This window comes from Amblyomma mixtum, chromosome 5 (assembly GCF_055824585.1).
Source record: "Amblyomma mixtum isolate Tamu chromosome 5, ASM5582458v1, whole genome shotgun sequence".
Lineage (NCBI taxonomy): Eukaryota > Metazoa > Arthropoda > Arachnida > Ixodida > Ixodidae > Amblyomma > Amblyomma mixtum.
Genome location: NC_143016.1, coordinates 78,695,008 through 78,714,423, shown reverse-complemented (window position 1 = coordinate 78,714,423; position 19,416 = coordinate 78,695,008). Strand labels below are relative to the sequence as shown.

At 49.5% G+C, this 19,416-nt stretch overlaps 1 protein-coding gene across 1 annotated transcript in view; it reads left to right on the top strand.

The window, feature by feature from the left end:
- Positions 1 to 19,416, top strand: part of LOC149342741 (A disintegrin and metalloproteinase with thrombospondin motifs 7-like) — a 120,771-nt gene that overhangs the window by 96,587 nt on the left and 4,768 nt on the right. The window contains exons 12-17 of the mRNA XM_089545214.1: positions 1,523 to 1,586; positions 1,695 to 1,800; positions 2,956 to 3,083; positions 4,821 to 4,941; positions 7,583 to 7,827; positions 9,379 to 9,873. Of these exons, the coding sequence (XP_089401340.1) occupies positions 1,523 to 1,586; positions 1,695 to 1,800; positions 2,956 to 3,083; positions 4,821 to 4,941; positions 7,583 to 7,827; positions 9,379 to 9,873 (1,159 nt within the window). The remainder of the gene's footprint in view (positions 1 to 1,522; positions 1,587 to 1,694; positions 1,801 to 2,955; positions 3,084 to 4,820; positions 4,942 to 7,582; positions 7,828 to 9,378; positions 9,874 to 19,416) is intronic.

Sequence of the window (19,416 nt, the reverse complement as noted above, 5' to 3'; positions counted from 1 at the left end):
ATGGTTGCCGCGGATTAGCTGTGAGTTTTTGAACGAGACGGCACAATAATCTGATAAGAAATTCAAAGTACGTAAGGTGGTACGCAGGTTTCGCTTCGCCACTAAAATTCATTACTACGCTTTCTCACGAAAACATAGCACAAAACATTGTGTAAGCCATATTGTGTGAAGACTCGGAAGTCGAGAAGAGAGTGGAAGCATTTGTGGCACGTGTGAAAATTGGGAATAAGTGGCTCCTATTCGTGCGATAATAGTATTTTCAAGGGTCGCGAAGTTTCGTTTTCTCATGCTTGAGCGGTGCCAAACGGCAAAAATCGTATCGAGAATTCGATTTGATGAAGCCGGTCTTGTAAAAGATGCCGAATTAAAACGCGCTACTGGCGCTGCTGATGGTGCTGCATTTCTGTCCTGTTAAGTAGTGTGCCCAGTTTTGTGCACGAAAAAAAAAAAAAAAGCCTGAACGGAGATGATGGTGACTTACTTTTGGTTAAACTGTTCTTTGGCATAGGTGATGGCAGTTTTTGGTTTATATCTCAAACGTCTTCTCACCGCAGTTTCGATTAAGATATGCTGCTTGGTGTACAGAATCCCAACCCCTCGAAGTCATGATTTCCGAATGTATCTTTTGGCTTCCTTATCGGAGCCATATTGATTAGTTTTCTTCCCGCACAAACAATGTTTTTTGTTCTGACCAACGACTACCAACCACTCCGGGTGCAACAGCTTACCGTATTTATCCGATTCTAAGCCGCACTTTTTTTTTTAATGAAAATGGAGCCTCACAACGGCGTGCGCGTTGCAAAGATGCGAAACCGAAACCACGCTACTACCAGCCCTAGTGTCGCTGTGTCACTAGCGTCGCAACATGTCGGTTTAGCCTTTTTGCGCTGGCAGCTTGTATGGTTTACATATTAGGGACGCTATGCAGAACCACGTATACCGCGTATAAGTCTACCTTTTTATATAACAAAAATTACCATCCGAAATTGTGGAGCTTAGCCGCACGTTGTTCTCACTTTGTTCCGGTTCCCGTTACCTTCAGGATGCATGGAGCTCCATGTGTAAGAAATAAATCGTAAATTGTTGTGGAAATCGGTGCCGCTAACGAAAATTCAAGGTGCGCATTGTTTACCCGACTCACTCGCGATGGTGGTCTCTTTTCACAGACAAGACGCAGGTATAGCTCGATTCCCCGTTTGTCAGGCTAGTCAGCCTGGCCCACGCGAGTGTGAAGGGCGTGGAAGATGCTTTTTGTTATCGCCATTAACGTCCATTCGCCTCCGACTGCTGGCCTTGCAGCTGTGTTGTTGCGCATCTTTTGCATTGAAGTGCCGTCTCCACGATGACAGCGAAGAACCGTCAAGAGAACGACGAGCACCAAAGCGGAAGCAGATATGAACGTTGCTTTGGGCTTATTCACAAACTATGTTTTTTTTTTATTTTTACAAACATGAAAATAGGGTACACGTCATGAATCGGGTAATCAGGGTTCATTGAGTACACTTGCTTCCTTTGTTTCCAGGCCGGCCTACGGTGGACGCTACTGTATAGGAGAGAGGAAACGCTACAGAATGTGCAACACTCAGGTATGACTGACAAAAATCGAAAATGCTTCTGAGGTGGTTTTGGGGATTATTTGCATCCGAATCAACACTGATATGTTTTCATTCTTCGCCGCTGTTGCTTGGCCGCAGAGCTGTGCCGAAGACGCACCCAGTTTTCGCGCCCAGCAGTGCAGTCACTTCAACAATGTCTCGTACCAAGGGGAACTGTTCAACTGGTCTCCGGTCTCCACACCCGGTATGTCCGACTCGATAGAATGCGGTAGCACGCCGTTTTGAAATAACTGGAATTCTAAATAATTGTGACAGACCTTACTCGTTTAACCACTAAGCCTAGTTTTGTGGCGTTATATGCCACCCCCTTTTTTTTTCTACATGCATGACAGCGCCTCGCGTCTGCGCGCGTATTCGCGGCCATAAAATCCAAGTGCGTTTTTACTAGCTGAGCAGTGCAGTTATGCGTTGTATGGTACCGGGGAAGTCGCGTTGTATATTTTGGCTAAAAGGACCCTCGAAAATTTGTTGCTTAGTGTGAAATGCTTTCTTAATTATTTTCTATTTTACTGCGCCATGTTTGGCACGTTCAGTAAAATCAAATTATACATATAAAGCCCCTCATACTATACTGGCTGTGTTTGCAATAGTCTTGTGGTTTATATATACTGACAGTGTAAAATAGAGGGAAATCAACTTTTAAGAACAAATCAAGGGGGACGTGCCACTCTGCTTCGCTGTGACGAAGCGGCTTTCACATGGATATGTCACAGGTCCGTGGGAGGCCAGCTGTTTGTCTTTCAAGGTCCTCCGGGTATTGCTCTTCCCAATGCTTTAGATACCGCGTGCCGCACAAAGCTGTCAGTGATAACGCGGCTGCTAGACTTCATTTAATTTTATTTTCATTTGATTACCTTAAAATCCCAGTGAGAGTGTAGTACATGAGGACTGGGAACAAACATTATGATGATTAAGTGCTAACGCAGCGAAAGTTGACATAACATTTTCGGCGAAATTGAATGAGCACATGATTGGCAGCGATGTCGTTGGATAGGTCGCTCCAGACAGCGGCAGCGCGGGAGAAAAAAAAAACTGAAGCGGCAAAAGTGACAGTGCGGGCGCTTGGTTGAGTTACCGCCGCAGACAAAATCAGTGGCGCCTGTTCTGGCTTATATAGCCGTCCCTGTTTTCGGCGGTGATTGCTCCAGACCATTTCAGCCGCGGGCGGAGAAGAGATCGAATCACTCTCGAGAGGGCGGGACTGTGAAGTCCAGGCTTGCTTTCGCCTCTTTTGTACTTTACCCATACAGCTAGGCGAACGTGTGCCTGTATAGTGTTTACCTTCGAGCTGGCGGCCGCGTTACCGTTTCATTTCCTCCCGGGCTGTTGTTCCTCGCAGCCACCCCGTGTCAGCTGCACTGCAAGCCGGACGGCAAGTTCTTCTCGCGCGTGCTCAAGGAGTCGGTGACCGACGGCACGCCGTGCAGCCCGGGCTCGCGGGACGTCTGCATCAACGGGAAGTGCAGGGTTCGTACCGCGGCCCCCTTGACCGCGTCGATCTCCTTGCTGCTGTTGTGCGTGTATGGCTGCTACCTTTTACGCAGTGTTTCGCTTCACACTTAACGAGCACAGCTATTTGGGCTCGCTGGTATGACTGCACATCGTGCACATCGTGCCCCGCCGCGGTGGTTAAGTTGTTACGGCGCTCGGCTGCTAGCCCGAAAGACGCGGGTTCGATCCCGGCCGCCGCGGCCGAATTTCGATGGAGGCGAAATGCTAGAAGTCCGTGTACTGTGCGATGTCAGTGCACGTTAAAGAACCCCAGGGGGTCGAAATTTCCGGAGCCCTTCACTACGGCGTCCCTATAGCCTGAGTTGCTTTGGGAGGTTAAACCCCAATAATCAAAATCAAAAACATCGCGCGACTAACACGACAAGGAAGATGGCATGGAATGTGGGGTTTGACGTCCAGAAGCTGCCCTCTGGCTGTGAGGGACGCCGTAGTGGAGGACTCCGAATTAGTTCCTACTGCTTTGGTTATTTAACGTACACCCTTTTGCGGAAATTAGCCGAGCAGCAGATTTTTACTTTCCAACCGTTTAACGGAGCTTTTGTGGCACCCCTAAACACCAAAAGCTGTCCAAACTTGATTACAATGGTTCACCTTACTTCGCACAGATTCAGAACTTAAAGGGACCATGAAAAGAATTAAAAGCCGCTTGTAAATGTTAGAAGTTATGCTCAGAAGCACTGACACCAAGTATGAGTCTTCGGAACTGAGCCGGCAATTTATTATGGCTTTTTAAAAATCGCGTTTTTTAAAATTCGCGGGCCGTTTGGTGTCTTCGTAGGGAGCGATTTTGAAACCAAAACCGGGAAAACAGATGTCACTAGTCCCATGACGTCGGTAGGCCACCACACGCTGTCATTCGCTCAAGCCGCGGCAGCTACGACGTCACGGGCACACTTCCGGTAGCGGTGAAAATCGTCTGCTCGAGGCGCCGCGCGACCCCCTCGGGCAAGCGCGGGCCAGGGCATTGCCTTCACGCATATGTTTTCAATTTACCTCTGCCGCCTCTTTCTGCCGGGAGTTCGGGAGCAAAGAAAGCGCCGAGACCGGAGAGACGCTGCCGACGCACGCTGCTCCTCGGGAGTGCGACAACCGGAAGTCGTAAACCGAACGTCAGCGAATGACGTATTCATGGGCGGAGCCCAGTCCCGGAGCTGTTTTCTTTATTTTTTCTTGGTGCTCCGCGTGTATGAGTTGAAGGGGGAGAGGAGGAGCGTGATTTTTAATCGTCTATAACTTCGTTGTTATTCATGCTAGCTCGAAAATTCTTTCGCTGGGGTGACGAGTGATGGATTGCCTATCTTTACGTAATCTCAATTAATTTGTTTCATAGTCCCTTTAAGGGCTGCCATAACTGCTTCGCTACGCGGCTAAGAAGCAAACCACCGTTGGCTTTCTAATTTTGGCAAAGACGGTACACTGACATCGCGCAGCACACGGACTTTTTTAGTGTTTTGCTTCCGTCGAAAATCGGCCGTCGCGGCCAGGATTCGATCCCGCGACCTTAGGATCAGCAACTGAGCGCCAAGGCCGCTGAGCCACCGCGGAGGTTCTGAAAAGGGCCATGACAATCGCTTGTCCTTGTCGTCGTCACTGTCACGTGAATCGCGATGTGTGTCAGAATGCCTGACACCTTCTCATGGCCCGCACAGCAGAGACATGAATGGCGCACGCCCTCCGTCTGGTCTCTCGCAGCGGGTCTCCTGTGACTGGGGCATCGAGACGAGCGCCCAGGAGGACCGCTGCGGCATCTGCCACGGCGACGGCACCCGCTGCATCACAGTCCACAAGGAGTTCCTCCAGAAGGAAGGCATCGGTCAGTCGCTGCTCCCTTCAGCTGTGCTCGCTCGCTGTTCCGTCGGTCAGACAGCTAGCTCTGTTAAGGCGGAAGCCTTTAATCATGGAGGAAAAAAAACTGAGGAGGGAGCGGCCGGCGACAACCTTGAAGCCTAGCCTTAACAAGTAAAGATATAGTAAAAAAAAAAGAGTGCCCCCCCCCCCCCCCCCCGTGATCACACCACGTGATAGCGTGCGGTAAAATCTAGCTCCGCTGCGCGCGCGCATGCTCAGATTAGCGCGGCAGACTGACTGTAGATCAACCTCCTTGCTATAGACGCCCGCGCCGCGGGTCCCACATACGCGCGCACTAAAACATACCAGAATCAAAACATAAAGGACAGACTCGGAGAGCGAAAAACTGAGGGAGAAAACGGCTTCGTAAACACTCGGCTTGCGAACGCTGGTCGCGTGACGTCATGCTCCCACCTTAGTTTTTTTTTCCTTCATGCCTTTAATGCCTCATCGTTGTCTACAGAAGGTTGTCAGCAGAGATGTCACGCTTTTCGGTTGGTCGAAATGGTTATGACGTCAAAGTGCGCGGATTCGCAGTAATGAGGTCACCCACGGATGCCTGACGCCCCATTTTGGAGCAGGCGACAACTAATAAAATAGTTGTCGTACGCTCCGACAGGGGGCGTAAGGCGTCCGTGGGTGACCACATTACATACCCCATTACTGCGAACAGAACCATGGATACAACCGAAGTCATCGAAGCAGAGAGAGAGTCGTGCTAAACAACCAGTCAAAGTCGGCAGTCAAAGTGTGTTGTCAAATAAAGCACTAGTACATCATAAACTGTTTCACAGTAAATGCCAAACAGTGCGCCAGGAACCTTGCAGCACTTTAGAGAGCCAAAGTGCCCCCTGAATTTTTGATGGAGCTCTTGGCAATCTCAAGTGGCTGGCGCCAACTTTCTTCGCAGACCGCACAGGGGACGAGTTTGGCGCTGCTACGGTGCACACCAAATACTGTACCCTTGCCCGGCAGCCGTCATTAGACTTGCTGGTGGCCTGGAATTCAGCTATTAGCCGCAGGGAAAGTGACTGCCAGTGTGCTTCACGGCTTTTATCTCTGTGACGTTGTCACTGCATCCACCGTAATGGACTCTGTGATGGCACATGCCGCTGGTTCCGAAGCAATTGATGATGCGAGGTTCCTGCGCGTGCTGATCCCGTAGCCCTTGCATCCCGTAGCCCTTGCACAGTGGGATTCATTATAACAGGTATTTCAGGAAAGCCCACCACTAATTTTAAAAATACGGTTCGTGAGGTAAAAAGAAGCGTTTTGTGGCGCAGTTATACCAGTGTTAACTTTCTAACTATTACCGATAGGCGCACGCTTGCAATTTAGAGGTTTGTGACCGGCCGTTAGTAATAGTCATATCAGCTTTAGGATTTCGAAAACGCAGTTACCCTCGCCGCTGTGGCTCAACTAATTTGGGTCATTTATCGCGCCATTCGAAAACAGCGCCGGTGGGAGGGCGCGAAGCGGCGTCACGTCGCTGATTGATTTCAAAGTTTGATTTACGTCGCTTTGCACCCTCCCACGGGGGCGATTTTCGAATGGTGCGATAAATGATCCAAATTAGTTGAGCCACAGCGGCGAGGGTAATCGCTTTGTCGAAATTCTAAAAACTGATATGGCAATTAGTAATGACCGGCTACAAATGTCTAAATTGCAAGCGGGCGCCTATAGGTAATAGTTTAACTTTAAAGGTAACTATTAGAATTTAGACAATTACTTTACTAGTTTACATGAATCGCCTGTTTATTTTTTTTTTCGCGTCCGCCAGCACTGGTATTAGTATGCCGCAAAAAGCTTCTTTCTACCTCACGAATTCTATTTTTAAAAATTATTGGCGGGCCTCCATGAAACACCTGATATAATAAATTTGGGACTGAGATCCTTTGTCGTCGGGAAGTGAATCATACTAAGTGTTTGAAAGTGTTCGTGCATACGATATGTAAGCATATACCTTTGTTGCGTCATGAGTGTATGCAAAGAGGATTACTAGAAGCAGGAACACAGATGGCGGATCTATGGAGTACCTATACCAGCTGCAGCTCAGGCTGGCACATACGTAGGCAGTAGTACTGCGAAACTCATACGTTCGCTACATCCGTGCCCCAAATTTTATGCGCGATGTCAGCTTCTGGTGTCAGTCGCGGTAATTCCGGAAGCGCTGACTTTTTTTGGCCAAGACAAGTGACACTCCATATAGTGTAGCATGCTAGCAGTGACACCGGCCTTGGAGTTTCACCTATACTTCTGCTTTGAGGCCAAGTTATTTATGAAAGCACTCGCATGTTTACGTAAATAGATCTTCAGTTCGCTTTTACGAGTAAGACTTTTTAGAATAAACAAAATTATAAAGGAACTGACATCGTGTTACGCTCCTTTCAGTACCTAGGCGCTCGGTTACCGAACACTACATTCACTTAACGTTGTGCATTCCTAACGAGTGCACCATGTGACGTGAATTAGCGTTCGAAAACAAAACGCCAGGGAGTGGAGGAAGCCGTGAGAAGTCTCTCTTCATCACACATTAGTCTGCGGAACTCCTCAGGGCCTGTAGAGATGACCCGATGGCAGATGCATCTCATTTACTGGGCGCGCAGGCTACACCGAGGTCGGACGCGTGCCCAAGGGTGCCCGCAACCTCCGCGTGGAGGAGCTGGGCCCCTCGAGCAACTACGTGGCCGTCCAGGGCGCGGCTGACGGCGAGTTCTTCCTCAACGGCGACTGGCTGGTCCAGTGGAGCGGCGAGTACGCGGCCGCCGGCACCACGCTCTTCTACCAGCGACAGGGGGAGAGGGACACCCTGCACGCCCCGGGGCCCACCAAGCAGGAGCTGGTTCTCTATGTGAGTGAACGCCAACCCCCCCCCCCCCCCCCCCGTACAGCCGGAAGCCACTAGGACTTTCCTTTTAGGCTGCGGTGGACACCACCAGGGATTCGGGACAAGAGCTTGTAGTTCCCTTGGCTACCACGACGTGACGCATGACTTTTAACATTCATCATCATCATCAAAACGTTTATTTCCACCGAAATGAGACTCCTTTTTGGACCCCCCGGCACGCAGGCCTAAGGGAGCCCTACTTAGGAGCCTCGCAAACTAAGGTCTGGTGAAGACACATTGTCTCTTCACGGCCTCAGCCGCCAGGCGGGTGGCTTGTTGCTGCTTAGCGGGGTCCTCGCTCCGCAGCAAGGTCTCCCAGGCTTCTCTATCTTCTATATTTTGCTCGGCGCCCGGGCTTCCAGCACATTCCCATGTGACATGGTCGAGAGTGCCCCTCTCCCCGCACGTTATACAATATTGGTCTTTCTCCTCTTTGGAGATTGTTATGTATACCCAGAAGGGGCTTATATGATTCCCCCCTTGCAATCTTCTCCACGCAATTGCCTCCTCTTTTGCGAGGGAACGGTCGGGCGGCGGATAGACCCTCCTGCTCAGCTTATAATGTTCCGTGATCTCGTGGTATGAAATTAGGCTATCTTTCATGTCTATGCGGGAGGGCTGCTCTGCGGCCGCCCGGTGATAGAGAGCTCGGGCAAGCTCGTGTGCAGCCTCATTTCCTGCAATAGACTCATGCGCTGGGATCCATATTATCTCTATGTTACGTTCTATCGGCCTCGCCTCGAGGACGTGTTTGGCCTCTTCCGAGATTCTTCCTTTCGCGAAGTTTCTTACTGCAGTTTTGCTGTCACTTAAAATCGTCGTGGCCTTGGTACCGACGCAAGCGAGCGCTATCGCCAACTTTTAACATTCAAAAATAGCACCTTGCGTCACCTGTGACGTAAGAAAGAAATAAAATGACCGAGCGGCTGCGGGACAGAACGTGATAGGCCGCTAGGCTTAGCGGCACTGGCTGGGCGCTGTCCTAAATTCCTGGCAATGTTTCCTTTCGAGGAAAAGACAGACAGCAGACGTCTTTAATGAAACACCAAGCACACTGTTACGAACACAGGAAAGCTTGAACGTTCTTGGCGAGTTCCTTGTTGTGGTGGAGTATGGCAGTTCACCCACGAAAATGGGGCTGTTTTGAGATGGGATTTGAGATAGGATTTGAGGTCGCGTGGACCACAAGAAACCCTAGTTGCAGGTTCATTAGTAGCAGCTCAGGTGCTTCAAGCTTCGTGAGCAGATGCTGCGGCTAACATCTTTTCCTTCCGTTTTATTTTGTTTTTAGATGGATAACTAATAATAATAATAATAATAATAAATTAGTAGATTCTTCGAACGCAGCCCCAGACCAGAGTCGCACTCATATCCGGTTGTAAAATCTGCTTCCTTCCCTTACATTCCCCCTTCCGTGTTTAGCCACCTAAAGGGCCCTCGGAGTATTTGCGCAGATCGCTAGATAGATACACGAGGTGTTAAACAGCGACCGCGTTGCCCGTGTCCTTCGCTCAGGTTCTGTTCCAGTCCGAGAACCCTGGCCTCAAGTACGAGTACACTGTTCCCGAGCTGAACGCTAGCCGGCGTCCCGAGTTCCACTGGCGCTGGTCCGACTGGAGTCCGTGCACCGTGACCTGCGGCGGCGGCGCCCAGGAGTCCCAGCCGCGCTGCGTCGAGAAGGAGGCCGGCCTGGTGGAGGACACGCACTGCGACGCGTCCACGCGGCCGGCCACGCGGCACAGGCCCTGCTCGCGGCAGCCCTGCCCCGCGCGCTGGTGGACGGGGCCCTGGCAGCCTTGCTCGGCTACGTGCGGGGGCCTGCGCCGACACACGGTGCTCTGCGTGCGCTCCAGGGGCAAGGCCGACCAGCTGGCGCTGCGCCAGGAAGCCTGCGACCCGGCCACGCGACCCAAAGACACCGAGCCCTGCCCCGACGACCCCCGCTGCCCCGCCGTCGTTCCGCAACGCAACGGGACCGCCGCGCCGCCGCCCCTGGTGCTGCTGCCGCAGGTACGCAGCCCCGCCTTCACCGTTACGCAACTGCACAGCCAGGGCTCCGCAGTCGGGGCAGATTTCTTCCGGGAATAACGGAAACGGTAGAGAGAGGCAGGCAAGGGAAGGTGTAAACATTCACGATGGCAGGAACGTGCTGTAAAGTAAGCAGCAAGTTGGGCGAGTTGGTACTGGCTCGTGATTGAACGAACGTTACTGTGCTACAACGGAGACGAGGACAAACCATGTAAGGAACAAAGGACAGGCGCGGACTCACAGCTAATTTTATTGGGACAAACAGAAGGAATATATACATGAAAAAAGCCAAATAAGCACACAAACCAAAGACCTACAAGAACAAAAGCAAGTCAGTGACACTGAAGTTAAATTTCACGTGTTGTCCAGATATGAAAATTCACATCCTGCGATTGAGACAGAAGGCTGGGTGATGCAATTACGATTTCTTTTTCTGACCGCTATGAGTCTGAGCATGTCCTTTGTCCCTTATGTGGTTAGTCTTTGTTTCTGTTGTAGCGCTGTAACGCTTTTTCAGTCACAAGGAACTTGCGTCTTCGGGAGTACTTCGACAAGCAGGCAGCGAGCGCTTGTATCAAAAAGACGAAGAGGTTCGTCAGAAACACGTTCGTTGCGCTTCCACTGTGCTCATTGCGGGGCTGTATCGCGCCGCGGTTGTGGACGATTCGTTACCGTACACATGGAGAGGGGAACTGGGAGAGGAAAGAAAACGGATGGAGAAAGAGTGTTTAGGTCGTCGTATCTATGGGGCGTGACCACCGTAGCCGCACGTTGGTTGTGTTTGCGTTTTTGTTAACAGCGACTGGAAAGACAACAGCTCGAGCGCTGAAATCCCGTTCCGAATTGTCGCTCACGGTACCTCTTCGGCGTTCGTGCCGAGCACCTGTGCTCATTCACAGCTTCCCCCGCTACTAGTGCTAACCTTTCTTTTTGTAATTTTTTTGCTGCATTTCCAATCTGCTTTTTCCCCCCTCATATCGGAAATATTTGGAAGAATCAAGCGTGAGGCGGGATTTCAACAAAATACGCGGTGAACACACTGCGTATGTGTGGGACGGCAGTCGATTGGCCCATGTTTTTGCGCTCGCCTGCCAGATGTGCATTCGCTGCACGGGAATGCGGATGGCTCGCGCTGACGAAACTCTCTGACTTCCGCGTTTACCCATGCAACAGACACCGCGCGCAAATGGCGTGCCTAACCGCTCTGCTCTGCTCTGGCGCACAGTTTACCGCCCAGAAAAAGGGGCGCGCACGTCGACGGTGGCGGGGGAGGTTTCCTCGTTTTTCGGAACCAGCGCTGTACCCTAAACCGCTTTCACTGTAACAGGGAGACTTCGCTGAACGCGTATACGCGCGAGAGCAACAAAAGCGGTGGTGAAAACAGTTGCTCTTGGTCTGGTGACGCACTACAAAGGTAGGTTCTTTAAAAAAGCGTGATGAAAGACATCCGCAGCGCGAGGTTCTCTTTAATTATTTTGCTTCTTTTTAGCGTTGCGACACGCAGCTACCCACTTAATCTGTTGAAACACGAGGCCATACTTCGCAACGGTCGTTTCTGAAATTCATTTTGCTCCTTCTGCACCACGCGCCGTTACCGTCTGCTATGTCATATGCTGTGGCTGGATAAATGAACGAGCAACTTAAGCCGCCGGCTGTGCTATTCAAAGGCGTCGGTGCTGACTGGTGGCGAATAGGCAGAATAATGATACGAGAAAGTAACTCTTCAAAAAAAAAAAAGAAAAAACGACCCCTGGTCTGGGTTCAGTGCATTGGAACATTCAAGTCGAATGCTCTTCTTTGGTTTCGGTTGCGGTTCTGCTTGCGCTTTGTGTGCACTCTGAACATAAGGGAGTAAAAAGGGGGCAAGCCGTCCTCTAGCGCTCTCTCTTTTATAAAATGCAGTGTGCTATAGGACGGCTTAGTCTCTCTTTATTCCCTTAGAGGCGCATTCATGTTTAGAGTTCTATAGAGCGCCGCTAGATGAATGGCGCTTAAATTTGGAGGCACTGAGGACATATTGCAGTTGGTCTTTACCGACACCGTTTCCTCGAAAACGGAGCTTTATTAAGCCAGAAAAGGCAAAAATAAAAAAAATGAAATGCAACGGTTGCTATCACAGGCCGATTTGACAAGCCGTGATGCACAGATACAATTTTTTTGGGGCGCGGTCGCTGAGGCTTGTTTACGCTACCATTCACCGCAAACCGCTGAACGTGGAGCTTTTTCGGTGCAGGCGTATCTAGCTTGAATCGACTGGTCGGAACATTTGTAAGGCCAATTTTCTCAACACAAACTTTGAGATCACTGCGGCGACCCGCATTGGAGCAATGCGAAAGAAAAACGTCCACATACTATATTGACGTCCGTAGCTGTTCTGACGTCCATGTACTCTATCGACGTCCCTGGCTATTTTGACGTCTAAGTGTATTTCTTCGCGTTTAATTATGAACTAATTGCACCTAATCAACCATATTTTTCCCATGGCAACATTTTATCCCACATTATCTGTCACAATCACACTTTCACACATTTATCTGAAGAGAACGACGCAATCATGCGGACGAAATTGCGGACAGTTTTTGCTGACGCGACAGAGCCGTATAATGGCTTATTTTGCTGGACAAACACCAACATACCCAGAGAGAGCCATGGAATCGATTTTTACTAAGAACAAAAGTTGAACAGAGTTGCCCTCACTGTGCTTTCCAGACGCACATAGTCTAAAATCTCGGCACTGTTCAGATCCACTGTCCACGGGGAACATTATTCCGTGAGGAGACGTGAGCCTGTGTCAAAACGCCGCGTTCCTAGTGAACAAAGGTGTATGATGCAATAACCTCATACGGTTTTTCATACAAATGCCGTACGACTGTCATACAAATGTCATTCATTTTTGTAAAATCATACATTTGTCGTACAAATGTCGCGCAATATCATACAAATTGTATGACATTCGTATGACGAAGCCCGTGTGAGGTTATTGCATCATACAACTTTTTTATATAAGTTACAACGGCTATGCTTCTATCTCCCTCATTGTTCTGTGGCGAACCTTCCCTCTCACAGAAACGATTTCGCGATGAGTATGACATCAGGCTGATGATGATGACGGCGATGTTATGGTTCCATCTATGATGTCACTTCGGCGAACGAATTCTGAGCAGCCAGGAAAGGGAAAGCGTTCCGACCTTTGCATTTGAGCCTGCAACTTACCGGCATTGACAGGCTGTTATATCTGGCCAAGAAATGTATACAATGTGTAGCATGCGTTACGCTTTTGTAGCGGAAGCTACATTGGCCACGAACTTGGGATTTCGCTGTGGCGATGCTCCGAGGAGGCACAGAGACCGACCTTGAACCGTTGCCTAGCAACCGCCGCAGCTGGCGGACGCCGCGCGCTCGCCTCGCCATCTGGCATGACGTCACCACGCGCCTCGCCGCCGCCACCGTTTAGTATGACGTCACACCGCTTGCCTCGTCGTTGCGCTCACCTCCGCTCGCTTCGCCAGCTGTGTCGCATGCCTGCTTTCGCCACGCATATCCTGGCATAGCCGAGCTAAGCCACTGCCAATTTTTTCATTGAGTAAACTAGGGGCCCCTAAATGTGTTCAGAACATTTTTGAGGGCCCTCTGAGCGCTGTTCTTATGAGTTTCTGAGGCAGGCTATTTACAAATATTTTGTTTTAACAGTTACTGAACTCTACACATATAACTGTAAATCTATTCCATTTTATTAAGTGGTACAGGTGGAGCCGGCAGCCCCTGTGTTCAGGCTAACTCCGTCCACCCCCATAGGCACCAGCACCACCATCCGTAAATCTAGCCTTGTCTTAAAACCTCGTCGACTAGCATTCGTACCAACAGTAAGTGATGTGGTCGGTTTTTTCTTCATAACTGTTACCTGGATCAGTGCATGGCATAACTGCCACGTGCGCATAGTACTCGCACGTATGTACTACGTGGAAAACATTAGCGGAACGAAAAATTAATGAGAGGGCGTCTTTCGGAATGGAATATTTCGGAGGCCTGTAGCGTTATGTGCATTGCAAACGTCGCACACCAGTGAAAGGACGCAGCTCATTAGACTACGCTGTCTGCAGAGGCCGCACCAATTGTTCTTTGATTGTTGCCACTTGGTTGCATTATGACTCCTGTGGCAGCCAGACGTCATTAAAATTTCTACGAATGCAGTTGCGCCCCAAACCTACGCCGAAAATATCATAGTTCGTTCTCTATCTTAAAACTGTACTTTGCACGCTGCAAGAAACGCCTTTGCTGCCTGGCTTCATTAAATGTTACTGACTAAGCTACTAAACCAAACAGACTAAACAATTACAGACTGAGCTGAGGGGAAAACGCTCAAGTTCGTTCGCGAAAGGAGAGCCTGGAAGGGAGGAAACAAATGGGGATGGGGGAAAGGGGAAAAAAAGGTTAGGTGGATGCAACTGGCAAAGAAATCATGCTGCGGAAAAAAAAAAGTGCATATTCGGTCGGCGAATCGACACAGTGCTTTCCGTTTCGCGACGTCGCGTCGGCTCACGGCATATGTCTTCGCCAGTGCAGCGGTTTGATCGGTTCCCTCACGATCAAATCGTTTCTGTATCTGCGTAGTACGCGGGCCGCGTCGTCGGTCGCGTGTGCAACAGGCACCAAAGCGTCCGCTGGTGGTGCGTGCCACTGCACGCATACGTCTGAAGGCGGCGGCTGGTCGGACAAAACTGCACCGCCTCTCCCAACACCGCCACCTCGCCCGTTGGCTGAGCTGTATACAAAAGACGGCGGATCACGCGAGGTGCTCGTTCACCGACTCTGGGACGCGTGCGTGACGCCGCGGTGCTGTGGGCGGCACAGCAGAGATTCCTTGGGAAAGACCCCCGCAGTCGTGTCTGCCGCGAGTGGCCTTGGGTTTCGACGCGCAGTTAGCTCGCCCATCGACCCGTGTACGGGGCGCCCACGCGCGCCCGGCACGTACACCGTCGCCGTGAGGGCGATAAAGTGAGAAGGTCCCTTCCCTACCGTCTCCCGTTTCAATCTACATTTCCGCAGCAAATGACTTTTGTTATGTCCTTGAAGAGTGGTGATTCCTTTGCGAAAATTGCTGTAGGCTCTTGTTAGTCTCTAGACTGTCATTAGACTTGGGTCGATAAAGTCTATAGACAGTCTAAAGAGAATCTATAGGTTTATGGCTATACACTGTTTGTAAACGCTTGTCCGTAGACTGGTTATAGACTCTAGGTAGTCTATACGCAATCGATGGATTTATGGTTATACACTTTTAGTAGAGTTTTGTCTGTAGGCTATAGATAGACAAAATGAAATATCTATAGGGAGCAACATAGTTTGTAAGGAATCCATTAAAAGTCTATAGACCGTTTTTATAAGGGATTCGATCTATAGTTTTATGGCCATACACTTTGAGTAAACTTTTGTCTATTGATTTGCTATAGACTCTCTATAGGCAGTATATAGACAATCTATAGATTTATGACTACACTTAGGAAGCTTTTGTCTATATGCCATGAATAGACTCAAGGGAATATCTGTAGGAAGGCAACAGAGTCTTTAAGGAATCCATAGAAAGTCTATAGACCGTTTTTATAAGGGATTCAATCTATAGTTTTATGGCCATACACTTTCAGTAAACTTTTTGTCTATAGATTGGCTACAGACTTAGGAAACTTTTGTCTATATGCCATGAATAGACTAAAGGAAATATCTGTAGGAAGGCAAGAGAGTCTATAAGGAGTCTGTAGAAAGTCTATAGGCTGTTTTTATAAGGGATTCATATATGAAGACGAAACACGGCGATATAGCTTTGTGAATTGGAGCGCGAATGCAGTTCGAAACGGGAGTGGAGCCAATTAGCGGTGCATCGTTCGTTGTCGAAGACAGATATTGTCGAGGAATGAAATTTTGCATTTTCAATATTTTTTTTCGCTTGCGTGTTCTCTTCATTGTGTGCAGCTGGGTTAAGAAACACGTCTGCTCTGCACTGCTCTGCAAACTCCCATCACCCTACGCCTTGTTTTATCAGCCGTGCGGATTGCGCATGCTCCATCTCCATTGTCGGCATAATCATTATCGCTTGAGTCTAGGCGAGACAGTGACTGACCTTCCATTTCTCCTTTACGGAAATCACGGCGAGCATTCGTCCTGATTAAGAATCGCTACTCGACTGTGAGGCTGTGTAAAGCCGTACGACTGCGGTGCACGTGAATGGAATGATAAGACACTCATTCTTGTCTGCCGCAACAGCTTAGCGCTTCGCCGGTAAAAAAAAAAGGAACAAAAGCTCAGCGGTATGTGAGTGCGAATTCAGCATACTTCAACATATTATCGCAAATTTGAGCCGTCTTTTGTTTCGAGGTCTGTCGCTCGTTCACGCAGCTGAACTATTTCGCGCGCGTTCAAATATTTTTGCGAAGTCTGCAGAAACGGTCTCATTCTGCCGCCGGTATTTAAGCGCAATATGCGTAGGCCCGAAATGTCCGGGAGCGTATTAGATCGCGGAGGGACATTTTTAGCGTGTACCGTTTACCGCTACCGTAGGACGCTAGCTGTACTGCGCGCATGCGCAGTCATCTTAAGATGTGCTTACGGTGCCGACAACGTGGTAACCATGTGCTCCACTAATTTCGCTTGCGCTTCAAGACACGCGCCAAGCGAGCGCCCGTAGTAGCGGTAACGTAGCGGTACGCAGTAACGTTAAGTAAAAACGTTCTATTGGAATGCTTTAAGTACAGCGTTGCCGTATATACAGCTACCATTACCACTTCCGTCGGACGCTAACTGCGTACGTGCGGCATGCCCACGTGCAGTTCCTTCCAGGCTTGTGTAGTTGTGTGGTATGCAAATGAGTAAGAATGGTCCACACTCTGCACACGCGCGCAGTACCTGTGCGTGTCTAGTGCCTGACAGTAACAGCAACGCTAGCGGTGTACGTAACGCTTTAAGCCCGAACGACCTAATGACAGTTGCGAATGCACACAGGCAGCTTGTGAACACCGACGATTCTCTCGTTTCACTTCACTTTAGTTTGCGCCATGGCGTCTCCGTGGAATACCTGAATACCTCAACGCAGTCGCGCTTGCAGTGGTACATACATAACGCATATCAAACACACTTATAAAACCGCAGTGGCGTGTATATAATGCGCAGAAGGCTAGAACTCAGAAATAATCTTCTCCGACTGCCTGCTCCCACCCGCCGGAGTGGAACACTTGAATGGTTCATATATTTCTCGTTATTTTTTCTTTCTCTTATAGAACCTGCCTGGTCGTTCTCGCGGCGCGGATTTTAATCGCAGCGACAAAAAGCAGCCGTGCCACCTAGAGGAGAGAGCCATGAATGATTCACCGAGTACACGACTCAGGGGGGGCTTAAGAGCGAGCGGTTGTGCGGGAAACACAAACATACACTGCCTATGCGACGTGAAAGAGCGCTGTGTGTGCATCGTACCCGGTGTTGTATAATAGAGGCGCGCCATAAATCTTGCCGTCCCGCTTCCTGTCCGTTTCGCAGTGGATCCAGGTAGACCGGCGAGCGAAATTCTGAAAATATTTAAGTTCGCTAACTCGTTTACGAGTACACATCCCTGTTCCTGCGCCTTCCTCCTTGGTGTACAAGTGCTTGCTTCCCGTCGTCGCTGCTTCAGAAAAATCTTGCCCGAATATTGCATAATATATCGCAACGAAGCGGATGTTGAATGTTGGTTCTTTTTTTGCATTATGAATGATCCGCTACTGACCCGTGCTTTACCGCTTGCGGCCGGCATTGCTTCTTCTGCGCATGCTCCAGCAACTTCTTGTGCGTCTGCGCATGCTCCAGCAACTCCAGAAAGTGCTTGTCGCAGCATGCGGGCAGGAGCTCGGTAAAATTCGGACAGTTGGAGGTGAGAGTGTATATGGGTGTCTTGTTTGTCTCAGAGCTGCCGGATGAGGATCACCTCATGGCTGACGTCACATTCCGCGATTAGAAGTGGTTTCGCGGAACTTTCGCAGATGAGTGTGAAATTGATCTATCAAGTGAAAAAAAAAAGTATACTGATTAAAGATACGAACAAAAAAGAAAAATGCAGGCGAGTGGTAGAGAGATACTGCACCAGATATATATATATATAGCATCGAAAGCATCGAAAAAGCTCTCTACACCCTGACCGCGCAGAGCGAGGCTTCACGTATGGGATACGCAACGATCAGCTGAAAGATTTATAGCAGATACTGATCGGAGCATTAAGAATCCACTGCATTCGATCGTCCAGCTGTGAGTTCTCACTTAACGCCGTACGTGCTTCCAGTACTCAGTGGCGTGTAAAAAGAAAAAGAAAACACGGCTGCCGACAAAAACATTGCGCACTCATCGCTTTTGTGTTACCGTTTCACGTTTCAGATTGCCTGTGCGCGTGCAGTGAATTGAAACGAGTGACCGAGTGCACTTCTGTCGTCTGAAAGGAAGCAAATTTGGTAATGAATTCATTTGTAGCACGCTCCACCGCTTCACTTATACCGTAGTTGTATTCTGCTCAGAGAGCCGGCCAGATATGAGGCCAGGCGACGGCGTTCGCGGAGATAACGATCGCGATGTGCACATCGATTAAAGAAGCCGCGTGTCTCCGCGGTCACCGCTCTCGCAATCGTCGGCACCATCGTTGGCGTCCCGGCGTGTGAACCGGATTGTGTAGGCAGCGCGCGAAAGGCGGGTATGATATCGAGGCGAGAGGTTGCCGGACGCGCGTTCTGGTGCCTCCTCAGCTAAAGCCGGTCCTTTGGCTGCTGGCTTTCGTCTTAATCGATGTAAATAAGCTGGCTGTCTCGCGGTCGCGCCAGTGTCAGATTTCCGCGCCTCGTTTCACTTTCTCGTGACGGTGGGCGATAATACGCTGTCGCGAAGCCGACAACAGGTTGGCTTGGTTTGTGTTCTTATTTCTCTCTCTGATTGCGTGAACGTAAAATAAAGTAGCAGAGATTGAATTGTAAAAGAAAAAAAAAACGACGAAAAGATGCTGGTCGGCTGGCGTGTTAGGAAGGCTCGTGTGAAAGAAGGTATTGCGCCAGTTCACGGTCGAACGTCCCTGCGACGTCCGAAATGGTGGAGATAACTATTAGTGAGGGTTCTTATTTGAGTTTCGCCCGAATTTATCTTACGTCATGTGCCGAACCACGGTGTACTGTCGACAGGTGGTCGCCGTTTTGGTACGCTGTATCTACCACGTCGTTTCTCTGAGTTTATGGTACATCAGGCACGTGCCTCTCAGCGGCGAATTTAAGTTGACCTTGGCTTTTTTCGCGTACATCTGCTGTCTGTAGTTCGGGATTCTCAGAACTTATGTTGCGTGAGTGCAGTTTCTGATTGGCTTTCTCCCTTCCTCGTTAGCTGTCAAGATTCGAATATCATTTTTTTTTTTAAATTAGACTATCAGGGTTAGTAATTATATACGACTTGCTTAAAGAAGTCGCTTGCGGACGGCCACAAGTGCCTCATGCAAAGATGTGTTAACGTTAAAGTATGACCACAATTGACGCAGCC